This window comes from Pan paniscus, chromosome 15 (genome assembly GCF_029289425.2).
Source record: "Pan paniscus chromosome 15, NHGRI_mPanPan1-v2.0_pri, whole genome shotgun sequence".
Classification (NCBI taxonomy): domain Eukaryota; kingdom Metazoa; phylum Chordata; class Mammalia; order Primates; family Hominidae; genus Pan; species Pan paniscus.
In genome coordinates this window covers 89,765,170-89,778,100 of record NC_073264.2, presented here as the reverse complement: position 1 = coordinate 89,778,100, position 12,931 = coordinate 89,765,170, and the positions used below count along the sequence as shown (strand labels likewise).

The window sequence follows — 12,931 nt, the reverse complement described above, 5'->3', positions numbered from 1 at the left end:
AGTGGGTGTCTGCATTTTACAGCAGAGGATAAGGAAATTCCTTAGCACACAAGAATGAAGAGGGAGGGTAGCCTCCGGAGTGTGCTGCTTCAGGAGTTTCATGATGTCATCCAGAACCCAGGGACTTTCCGTCTCTTCTGCTCTGCTATCCACGGTGTTGGCTTCACCGATAAGGCTGGTTGCATTTGTGGTCATGAAAATGGCTGCAGTAGCAATTGGAGTTATGTGCTTCCTTGCTGTTATCCAGTGGGAAAGAAGCAAAAAAATCCATTTCAGAGCCATGACCTAAAAATCCTTCCGTTTAGCCTGACTGAGTCATTTTAGCCTGACTTTGCATGAGGACACAAAGCAAACTGGGAACTGAGAAGATACTAGGGGAATACCATGTGCTGATTGGTTTAAGTCTGGGTTATTAAACTAATCACTGAGGTCTGGGTTGGGAGTGGAGGCAGTATTATCACAGTGGGCTCAGACTTATTAGTTGAGCATGCAGTTTGTTTCCCCTGAATCACTTACGCTCTAGGAAGGAGTAGATTCCTGAATAAAACTGGAGCCTTGGTAGGAAGAAAGGATGTAATGGATGCTGAGTATGCAGTAAGGAGTTACTCACTACAGAGACTAAAGGGCAAAATACACTTGGCATACCTAATGACCCATGTTAAAATTTTCTTTTAAAATACAGTTTTTATTAGGCCAGGCATGGTGGCTCATGCCTGTAATCCTAGCACTTTGGGAGGCCAAGGCAGGCAGATCACCTGAGGCCGGGAGTTCAAGACCAGCCTGACCAACATGGAGAAACCCCATCTCTACTAAAAATACAGAATTAGCCAGGCGTGGTGGCAGGTGCCTGTAATCCCAGCTACTCTGGAGGCTGAGGCAGGATAATCACTTGAACCCCAGAGGCAGAGGTTGCAGTGAGCCGAGATCATGCCATTGCACTCCAGCCTGGGCAACAAGAGCGAAACTCCATCTCAAAAAAAAAAAAAAATACAGTTTTTATTATACTGCATCAAAGGCAAACTAGGGGATAAAGAATATCCTTTAAAACTTTGATTCTTGTAAGACCCAATTAAAAATTTAAAGAGACACTTATGGCATCTCTATACTGGAAACTAAGAGTGAAAAACGGTAGTGAAAAGTTACTGGGATTGATTTTCTGGAGGGAGCTACATATGGGGAAAAGAGCAAGAGTGGAACCTGGATACTGAGAACGGCATACCTGTGCTGCCTCTCCCAGCTCTGAGTTGTATTAGGGCAAGTCAGTTATCTTCTCTGAGGCTGAATTCAGGAAAAAACGTACCTACCTAGAAGGTAAGCATTAGAAAATATGCGATGTCCCCAGTAACATGCCTGCCATGATAGGTACTTAATACCTCATGGCCTCCTGGAACAGGTGGAGGAAGAATTGTTTATGTGTTACCCAAGCATCAGGAATGACCATTTCCAAATGATAGGAGAAAATATAATATACTTAATAAACATAGTTTCATCTTTAGTAACTTCGAGAGGTCCTGAAAATTTGCAGTAATTTTAGTTTTAAATACTGTTACTGATGTAAGTTTAGAACAGTCTAAGTGTGTGACAATTCCATTACCTTACGTACCTATACGTTTTAAAACATAAATTCTGGTTTCACCTTCTTGCCATCTCCTTTAATTTTTTATAAAAATATGAGAAGCTCAGTCATTGAATTTAAGATTACTTGCTATTTAAATTTAGATAAATAAAACTTTAAAACTTGTGGCATATTAAATTTGGAGGCAAAGTTAGTGATATTTCTTGAAAATCTATTGTCTACCTCATCATGATTTGGCAAATATAACATGTGAATTGCCTAGAGGTGCATTTTGTAAACATATAAAAATATTTATATAATATTTATCACTGGCAAAATGTATAGAGTGATCTGGTATATATTTACATTTTAAATTTAAGCCACCTAACATTCTTTATTGAGGTTAAGTTTACCTATGCCTTGGGGTACTTTGACTTTTAATGAATGAATAATATATTAATTTTAGTTCAATACTTACATTATTGTCATAAATTTTACAAACATAAATAACCTATTTTATTATATGATAAACTTTTATGTATGTTCCCATGTAGTTTTGATATTTTACAGTTGCATAAATCTTTGAACAATTTCTACTTAATGATACTCTAAGTCTCTGGTTTAATATATTTTAACTGCTTTGAAGAACTGCCAGATTTAATTTATCATTGTGTATTACAAATAGCAGATGGTATAAAATATAATCTAAACTTATCAGAATATTTTCTTTAGAGACCAACATTTATTTCTGCATTGAATGATTTAAGGCAGCTTGTCTTAATGTTTCTCTATTTCTAAAACATTTATAATTTGAAGCAAATGCACTTTAGTATTTTTATTGCTTCATTAAAAGTACTTATGTTCTGAGATTGAATTAACTGCTGAACTGACCTATCCATTTTTATAGGGTGCAGTTCATAAAAAAGAAAATATAAAACTATAATTTTTTTAATTTAGAAAATATGGAGAACTGGGATAATTTTTTAAGCAGCAGAAACAAGCTACACAAGATTAATAATAACCACATTTTTAAAAAGATTAGCAGTTTTATCTTTCTCATGAAATCCTTTTTAAGTAAATGTCTTATAAAGTGATATGAACTTAGCTTTTTACCAGATGTCTATCTGTATGGTTGAAAATTTCTTTTGAGATCTATTCAGGTGGTTTCCTATCTACTGCCTTTGTCTATTTGTGTCTGCTTTTCACTTCTCTTTCAGGTAACATCAGTACTGAATGTATACTTGGTGTTTAATATTTATTGTTTAATATTTGTATAGTTCTCCATATAATTGTATAAAGATTAAAAGTATACATAAAACATGCATTTGTTTTGAATTGTTTAAAGTTGAGATTGCCTGATTTGCTTGTCTAAATGCTGTTTTTCCAAAAGTGCAATTTGGAATATAGCCTGAAGAAGTGTTCTATATTTTTTCCTTTTCTTTCCTCCCCACCCCCAAAACTCCTTTTCCTTTTTAAAATTTAGTTTTAGTTTTGAGCTGTTCTTTGTTAAGTACAGTTTTTGTTTGGTACACATTTGTCCATGTTTCAGAGATGAATATGCATCAGCTTTAGAAACAGAAATATTTATAACAGGTAGATTACAACTTTTTGATACTATCTTTATTTAGCTACAGCTCCTTCTATTCACATCTGGGATGCAATGAACAAGCAGACTTTATCTATCCTAAGATGCTACCATTCAAAGGGAGTATGTTCAGTCAGCTTCAGTGCTACTGGCAAACTATTGCTGTCTGTGGGACTAGACCCAGAACATACTATTACCATTTGGAGATGGCAGGAAGGTAGGATTCTTTTGTGTGTTTGATTTTTAAAAAAACAAGAATACAAAGATAGTAGGAATTCTGTATTTAATATTCGTCTTAAAGTTGGTGGTTGAAACAATCATTCAGTGTAGGCCTATGCAATATACTGTACACAGTGGTACGGTAGGTATATTTCACTTTAAAAGCCCAGTGGAACTGTAACCTCACAGAACAGATAAATGAATGAAACCATTATTAGTATTATAAATGATTCACTGCTATTTTCTTCCAGCAAGAAACTATGTATTTATTATTAATGATTTGATTGGTTTTGGAGATTCTTATGAAAATTATGTATATTTCTAATGATAATGGCAGATCAGCAGGATAATATTACCTACCACACTTTAGACAAAACATTTAAGTTATATAAAGAAAAGTTAATGGAGCGAAGATAAGCGAAAAGGACTCAATACACAAATAATTGTAAATCATGTATTGCTAGGTAGTAGAGCAGGGGCCATTGGCCTCTCTTCTAAGCCTTTGTTTTTTGAACTATGTATTTTACATATTTGTTTGATGCTGTTGATTAGCTTGGTTCTTGTAATAACCTAGATAATTTTGTTGTATCTTGTCAGGTGCCAAAATTGCCAGCAGAGCTGGTCACAATCAACGTATTTTTGTGGCAGAATTCCGACCAGATTCAGATACCCAGTTTGTCTCAGTGGGAGTAAAACATGTGAAGTTCTGGACCCTGGCAGGAAGAGCTCTTCTTAGCAAAAAAGGGCTACTGAGCACACTGGAAGATGCCCGGATGCAGACCATGCTCGCTATTGCATTTGGTGCAGTATGTCTCTTAAAATGCACATAGTGTGACTTTGACTACTTTACATTCTCTTGCCTTAGATCATCAGCCACATGAATGTTGTTGAGATGATACTGTGATCTGCTAATCATTACATGCCCTGGTCAAGCATATATTTCATCTTTCAAAAATCTAGTTATTTCAGAAATTAGGGAGTGAAAAGAATGTTAATGAGAGGGGGAAAAGGATTTTTTTTTTTTTTTGACACAGTATCTCACTCTGTCGCCTGGGCTGGCGTGCAATGGTGCGATTATAGCTCACTGTAGCCTCCATCTCCCAGGTTCAAGTGATCCTCAGCCTCCTTAGTAGCTGGGACTACAGGGCAGGAACCACCATGCTAGGCTAATTTTTCTTTCATTTTTAGTAGAGACAGGGTTTCGCTATGTTGCCTAGGTGGTCTCAAGCTCCTAAGCTATGTGATCCTCCCATCTTGACCTCCCAAAGTGCTGGGTTTACAGGCATGAGCCACCATAATAAGGATTATGACGAACATTTGATTCCTTGGACTACTGTTATACTCAAAAGCCTTCCTTAATCTTCTAATTGTCACCCTAAATATCCTAAAATTTCTGTCTTCCTAGTAGTTCTTCATAGTCCTAAAAATTTGTCAGAGAGAAAGGTAAATCAAGAAACATGATTTTCGAATGATTTAAGGTGGTACTAGGGTTTAGGATTTCCTTTGCTTTTTATCATTTAACATACTGCTTATCATACAGCTGGAAGTGCTCTGGGCCAGTGTCTCTACTTCGAGGGAAGAAGGAGGTAGTGAGACAGAAGGAAATAGCACAATTCCTGGCCCTGACAGAAGGGTGTTCAGGAGACCTGCTCTCCTCTCACTTTATTCCATCTCATCTGGACCTGTGGCTTCCAATCCACATCTCTTTCCTTTAATATCCTGCATTGGCTAGGCTGTATAAATCCTTTGGTGCATCGAAAAACTAAGTGCATTTTTTGTTTTTGTGATTATGCAATACTTACAGGAAAAGTTATAATTTTAGAATATTTAAGTACACTTAAACATTTTTGAGAAAAAGACCATTGAAATGTTTGTGCCATGTCAAATTTCAGTTGAACATTTTGGGTATTCTTAATATAAGACCAGGCCAGGCACCGTGGCTCAGGCCGGGCACAGTGGCTCACGCCTATAATCCCAGCACTTAGGGAGGCCAAGGAGGGAAGATCACCTGAAGTCAGGAGTTCAAGACCAGCCTGGCTAACAAGGTGAAACTCTGTCTCTACTAAAAATACAAAAATTAGCCGGGCGTGGTGGCTGGCGCTTGTAATCCCAGCTACTTGGGAGGCTGAGACAGGAGAATCACTTGAACCTGGGAAGCAGAGGTTGTGGTGAGCTGAGATCGCACCATTGCACTCCAGCCTGGGCAACAAAGAGCGAAACTCCGTCTCAAAAAAATAAAAAATAAACCCTAGAATTATAGTATGTTAGAATTGGAAGGGAAGAATTGTCTAAGGTTATTCTAGCTAATAAGCAACAGACTTGGAAAGGAAAAGGTCCTGACAAAGCTAAGCCTCCCGTTCAGGTTTCCTGACTCGTGAATTCAGTGCTGCTGCCACTACACGATGCATGCTCTTTGTATCAAGGGTGAGACAGCATTACACATACATAGAAAATTATCTATTTAAACTCTATTTGAACTTTTGATGAGTTTGTCTCCCCCTCCCCCACTCCTTTTCAGAATAACTTGACGTTTACAGGTACCATCAGTGGTGATGTCTGTGTGTGGAAAGATCACATATTGTGTAGAATCGTGGCGAGAGCTCACAACGGGCCTGTGTTTGCCATGTACACCACCCTGCGAGATGGACTTATCGTGACTGGGGGAAAGGAAAGGCCGTGAGTCCTCTTTCTTTTCACAGAATATTTATGCATTTGTGACCTACCTGAGGTTTGCAGTTAATTATTCTAGTTGTTTCTAGGCTACACAGAGTGTCCTCTCCGACCTTCCTCCTCATATGCTTCTCCTTTATTACCTTTTATGTGCCTTCTATTTGATTCTCATTTCTGGTCTTAATTCGCTTCCAATTTTTTTCATGTTGGGGTGATACTTTTTCTGAGGTGTGGATAGGTAGTTGTCCTACAAGTTGAGTTACTTTTCTTAATGTCTGTATGCCTGTGTATGTATTTGCTGAGTAGGAGGCCCATGGGGGAATCTGGAGCCAGGGTTGTATTTTGACTGCCTGCTCTCTTTTTGTTCAGAATGCATTCTAAGGAGTAGAATGCACATTGTTGCTTTAGAAAAGGATGAGGGAACTAGAGAGAACTGCCTTGTTTCCTTTTGCTTGAGGCAAATTTAAACTGTTTTATACAAGACCTCAAAATTTGAGAAGAGGTCTCTTCTGAGTGATTTTCAAATCTCCCAACAGTAACCAGATACTTATGATTTGATTTGTCACCAACATAGTCATATGCATGTTGAAACATGACATGTAGGCCAGGCACAGTGGCTCACACCTGTAATCTTAGCACTTTGGGAGGCTGAGGCAGGTGGATCGCTTGAGCCCAGGAGTTCAAGGCCAGCCTGGGCAACATGGTGAAACCCCATCGCTATAAAAAACAACAATTAGCCGGGTGTGGTGGTACATGCCTGTAGTCCCAGCTACTCAGGAGGCTGAGGTGGGAGGATCACTTGAGCCTGGGGAGGTCAAGGCTTTAGTGAGCTGTGATGCTGCCACTGCACTCCAGCCTGGGTGACAGAGTGAGACCCCATTTAAAAAACAAAAACAAAAACAAAAAAAAATGTGACATATAGTTGACTAAGAAGTACATTTCAATACAGGATTGAAAGAACCCACATATGTTAATTAAACACAAGCGCAGAATTTGTGCCTTTTACATAAAGGAAGAATGCACATAGGCATGCTTTCAGACAAGCAATTCATCTAGCAGAAAAGGAAGGAATACATTTTTCAGCCCTTCCAGGAATAAAATCCATAAATGGGCTCTATTTCGTCCTCCAACACTTGTATTTTCCACGTCATTTACTCCTGCACACCCCCACTCACTAGAAGCCTGCTAAACTGTTCCAGTGAGATATTTTAACACCTGGTAGGGAATAAATATGCTTCTGTTTTGGCCTTCAAAAATAAGCTCTGGGCCAGTTGCAGTGGCTCATGCCTGTAATCCCAACACTTTGGGAGGCCGAGGTGGGCGGATCACGAGGTCAGGAGTTTAGGATCAGCCTGGCCAATATGGTGAAACTCCATCTCTACTAAAAATACAAAAATTAGCCAGGCATGATGGTGCACGCCTGTAATCCCAGCTACTTGGGAGGCTGAGGGAGAAGAATCGCTTGAACCTGGGAGGCACAGGTTGCAGTGAGCCGAGATCACACCACTGCACTCCAGGCCAGGTGACAGAGCGACACTCTGTCTCAAAAAAATAAATAAATAAATCAACTCTGTAGCATAGCATTTGTAATTCTATTATTTTGCCTTACATTTCCATTATCCTTTTAATAAAATTTTTTTTTACATCTTCCTAATCAGTAAGTATTATGAGGCCAGGCACAGTGGCTCACACCTGGAATCCCAGCACTTTGGGAGGCCGAGGCAGGCAGATCAGCTGAGGTCAAGGTATTTGAGACCAGCCTGGCCAACATGGTGAAACCCCATCTCTACTAAAAATACAGAAATTAGCTGGGTGTGGTGGTACACACCTGTAATGCTAGCTACTCGGGAGGCTGAGGTAGGAGAATCGCTTGAACCTGGGAGGCAGAGGTTGCAATAAGCCTAGATCATGCCACTGCACTCAAGCCTGGGAGACAGAGCGAGACTCCATCTTAAAAAAAAAAAAAGTATTATGAGAGAGGATAATGTATTGTAATGTATTGTAGAGGCTAAATAAAATTATGCTCATGTCAGAAAAAAAGAGTATTTCTCAAAATAAAATTCACTGAAACTGGATGTTTATTTTGACTGAGATATAGTATATCCTCAAATTGCCATAGAAAGTTTACAAGAATATTAGAAGTAAATTATAAACATCAGGGCCTTTTTTAAAAAAAAAAGATTCTGCTTATAACTTGGTATTTGTTTATAATAAAAATTATAGTAGCCAATAATGAACACTTACTCTGGCTTGGTTATTTACTTAGGTCAAAAGAAGGAGGAGCGGTTAAACTGTGGGATCAGGAACTGAGGCGGTGCCGTGCCTTCAGGCTTGAGACAGGACAAGCCACAGATTGTGTTCGTTCTGTGTGCAGAGGCAAAGTAAGATGTTCCATGAGCTGATACAGTGCAGCAGAAAACAGAAAGTGGTTATTACTGTGATTCCCTCACCCTTTGCAGCCTAATGAACAATACTTAATAATGCATAACGATGGATTTGCTTGCCAACATTACTCTGTCTTTGCTGCTTTCTTTGCCAAAGTTAGCACCAGTGTGGTGCATAAGCTAGGAAGCTATTCTGTCTAAATACTGTATGTAAACCTCCAATATTTTCTAGAATCTGCCAATTCAACAACTCTAGTAGACATAATTGAAAACCCTTGGCAGTTGACTCATATTAGGACAGCTGTCTCCATTTTTTAAAAAAAAAAACACATTCCCTAGATAAAACCTGCAGTAAACAAACAATGAAATACTACTCAGCCATAAAAAATAATGAAATTCTGTCATTCTTGGTGGCAACATGGATGAGACTGGAGGACATGATGTGAAGTGAAATAAGCCAGGCACAGAAAGATAAATACATGTTCTCACTCCTGTGCAGAAACTAAAAAAGTTGATCCCACAGAGGTGGAGAGTAGAATAGTGGTTACTGGAGGCGGAGAAGGGGGAGGGGGAGGGGGATAGGGAAGGACTGGTTAAAGGATACAAGTTTACACAGCCAGATAGGAATAGTACGTTTTAGTATTCTGTAGTACTGTAGGATGACTATAGTTAAGAATCACGTATTTATGTATTTTCAGGTATTTACAAGAGAGGATTTTGAAAGTTTCCATCACAAAGAAATGATAAATGTCTGAGGTGATGGTTATGCGTATTACCCTATGCCCTATAGATATGTATGTGTCAATTTCAAAATAAAAATTCAAAACTACAACTCCTATGAAAATTTGTGAGCGTGTTTGTACTTATTAAGTGTATTTATAAATCATACGGATATTATCTTCAGTCTGCATATTAAATTGTAGTTAAGCTTTTACTTTTTAACTAAAAAATAAATTCTATTATTTTTTCCTATATCCCACTGCACTGACCCCAGTTTGGAAATCCTGAGATTATCAAATAAAAACTTTGATTATTGAAGAATCCAGGTGTACTGCCACAGAAAAGTTCTATTCTGTAGCATGGACTCTAATATGTAATCTAGCCCAGTGTGCTTACAGATAGATGTGTGCCTGTAGTCATAGAAAAATTTGCATGAGCTAATGACTGCCTTGCTACTAGATTAGCTCAAAGCAAAAAGTTCTCTGAAAGCAGGTCAATAGGGTCATTTTTATATTATGAAGAAGAAAAGCAGCTGTTGTATTACATTCACTGTATTGGTCCTGCTTGTGTTTCAGGGCAAGATCCTTGTTGGGACAAGGAATGCTGAAATAATCGAAGTTGGAGAGAAAAATGCAGCTTGTAATATTTTAGTTAACGGTCATGTGGATGGGCCAATCTGGGGACTAGCAACACATCCTTCCAGGGATTTTTTCCTTTCTGCTGCAGAAGATGGGACAGTGAGACTTTGGGATATTGCTGATAAAGTAAGTACAGATAATTTTTTTAAAAGAGGTTACAACTTCTAAAAAGAAAAGTTGGAAGTTCTAAATTGCTAGTAAAGAACTACCAGAATTCTGTTGAGCATTTTGAGGGGAAACTGGTATAATTTAGAAGTACTTCACTTAATGTTTCCTATGACTCTTTTTTTTTTTTTTTAAATGCAGAAGATGTTAAACAAAGTGAATTTGGGGCATGCTGCTCGTACTGTGTGTTATAGCCCTGAAGGGGACATGGTGGCTATTGGAATGAAAAATGGAGAATTTATCATTTTACTAGTGAGTTCTCTAAAAATATGGGGAAAGAAGAGAGACAGGAGATGTGCAATCCATGATATCAGGTTAGTGAACAAATGGAATAGAGTTTCTAGTATATACTTGATTTAACTTCCATTTGTAAAATTTTCCATAGCCTTGCCTTCAAAAAGAGGTCCCCAGGGCCTGTAGCATTTCCCATATTATAAATTGTATGCTAAAATATGGCTGTTTGTATACTACTTAATTCTTCTTGCTAAATTATAAACCCACTGGGCACCAACTATAATAGCAAGTACTAGTAGGTAATGTTTGATGAATTCATGTTAACACTTAGCCATGTCCATTAAGTTCATCCCACCAAGAGGTATCTCCCACTGTAATACAAGAGAGCTATCTGCCCTTCAAAAGTTGTCACCCTGGAAAACTGAAGTTGTGATTTCAAACATATCTTCTCTTAGTAACCTCAGTTTGGGAATATGTAGTTCATTAATTTAATCAATACCTATTGATTAAATGTTCCAGAATCCAAATTAATTTAAATGTTTCTTAAACCTTTGTTTTTCAGTGCTTAAGCATTTTTCAACAGTGGCTACCGTTTACGGAGTACTTCTATGTGATCAGTAGATAAGATTATTGAATCTAGGTCTGTCAAAAGCTTGTACGCTTTTCATCAGTAAAATCCTTTTACCAATGAAACCTTCCTCAGAACTTCAATATATAAAACAGTAACAGTAGCTTCCCTTAGCTTTTACAAGTCTCTATCGTACCTCAGTAAGACTCATGGGCCATTTCAAGAGACTGAATTGTCCCATATGACTCCAAAGATTGCTAGGCAAATAGCATTTCACTTTGTCTTTTAAATAAGTTCTTCAGGCCGGGCGCGGTGGCTCATGCCTGTAATCCCAGCACTTTGGGAGGCCGAGGCAGGCAGATCACCTGAAGTCAGGAGTACTCGACCAGCCTGGCCAACATAGTGAAACCCCATCTCAACTAAAAATACAAAAATCAGCCGGGCGTGGTGGCAGGCGCCTGTAATCCCAGCTACTCAGGGGGCTGAAACAGGAGAATCGCTTGAACCTGGGAGGCGGAGGTTGCGCCATCGCACTCCAGCCTGGGAGACAAGAGCGAGACTTCGTCTCAAAAAAAAAAAAATTCTTCTTCCAAGATTCAACTTGTGTCATTTCACCTTAATAACTGGAGGTTAGTTAAGCTGGGCTGTGTTCTTTGCTTAATATTAAGACGTTTTTTCCAGATGGAAGAAAACTATCTTAATGAATTGTTAGCTTATTAATTATGTAATGCTAATGGCTTTTAAAAGCTGAGATGTTCTGACTGGGTGTGGTGGCTCACACCTGTAATCCCAGTACCTTGGGAGGCCAAGGGGGAAGGATTGCTTGAGGCCAGGAGTTTGGGACCATAGTGAGACCCCGCCTCTATTTAAAAAATTAAATTTTGTTTTGTTTTGTTTTGAGTTGGAGTTTTGCTCTTGTTGCCCATGCTGAAGGGCAATGGCGCAATCTCGGCTCACCACAACCTGTGCCTCCTGGGTTCAAGCGATTCTCCTGCTTCAGCCTCCCGAGTAGATGGGATTACAGGCATGCACCGCCATGCCTGGCTAATTTTGTATTTTTAGTAGAGACAGGGTTTCTCTATGTTGGTCAGGCTGGTCTCAAACTCTCGACCTCAGGTGATCTGCCCGCCTCCGCCTCCCAAAGTTCTGGGATTATAGGTGTGAGCCACTGGGCCTGGCCTAAGAAAGTTTTTTTAAGCCATTAGATGTTTTTAAAGGAATTGGGAGATGACAATTGGGGAAATATTTAAAATTTAAGTAAAATATAAAGCTTCCTTATTTCATGTAACCCAGACAATCTCAGTATACATAATCAGTTGTGTCTGTCAGGTAAATCTATTTGAGGCCTTATCACACGTTACTTTTAAGAACTAGAAAGGAAAAGTCACTGATCTTAAGTATTTATAATACTTCATGTGGTCTAATACTTTTTACGTTTTGTTTTGATTCAGATTTAGTCCGGATTCCCGGTATCTGGCAGTAGGTTCTAGTGAGAACTCAGTGGATTTTTATGACCTAACCTTGGGCCCCACTCTTAACAGAATCAGCTACTGCAAAGACATTCCAAGCTTTGTCATTCAAATGGACTTCTCTGCAGATAGCAGTTATCTCCAGGTACAGTGCCAATACTGTATACCCAGGTGGCAAGTTCTTCTGCTTTTACATTTCGTGTTAGTGAATGCATTTAAAGTTCCTGAGCTCCAGAGCTCCAGCTTCTCAACTCCTCCCTTTGTACCTTCTGACCTACAGCTCCCCTTTCCTCCCCCACTTATCAGTGCTTTTCTCAAGTTTTTGTAGTGATCTTTTGCATACTTAATAATGTTAGACATGTAAATCAAGTAGCAATATGCTAGTATTCTGTAAACCCCCTGTGGATTTTGTCTCTCACCTAATGGAATTCTTGTCCCATTTTAATCTGATGAAAAAGGTCTCTAGTGGCTGCTATAAACGGCATGTCTATGAAGTGCCTTCAGGAAAACATCTTATGGATCATGCCGCTATTGACAGAATTACTTGGGCCACATGGACTAGGTAAATACTTATATATTCACAAGGCAAGAACTGACTTTGAAGGCCAGTTAGAAAATCCTATTTCTGAACTGTTAGAGCCATTCCAATAAGGAATAGTAATTGAGTTTCAAGTTTTTGTTACCATATTTTGAAATGGTATGTTCATGTTGGGACCCCTTTTTA

At 38.7% G+C, this 12,931-nt stretch overlaps 1 protein-coding gene across 5 annotated transcripts in view; it reads left to right on the top strand.

The window, feature by feature from the left end:
- Positions 1–12,931, top strand: part of EML5 (EMAP like 5) — a 180,804-nt gene that overhangs the window by 164,840 nt on the left and 3,033 nt on the right. For all 5 annotated transcript variants that reach the window (XR_010109831.1, XR_008620952.1, XM_014347688.4 and 2 more), the window contains 8 exons: positions 3,184–3,357; positions 3,957–4,165; positions 5,878–6,035; positions 8,296–8,410; positions 9,709–9,897; positions 10,078–10,250; positions 12,190–12,352; positions 12,666–12,769. Coding sequence is in view for 3 of the 5 variants with exons in the window: in XM_014347688.4 (XP_014203174.2) it covers positions 3,184–3,357; positions 3,957–4,165; positions 5,878–6,035; positions 8,296–8,410; positions 9,709–9,897; positions 10,078–10,250; positions 12,190–12,352; positions 12,666–12,769 (1,285 nt within the window). In the remaining 2 variants the exon portion in view is untranslated. The remainder of the gene's footprint in view (positions 1–3,183; positions 3,358–3,956; positions 4,166–5,877; positions 6,036–8,295; positions 8,411–9,708; positions 9,898–10,077; positions 10,251–12,189; positions 12,353–12,665; positions 12,770–12,931) is intronic.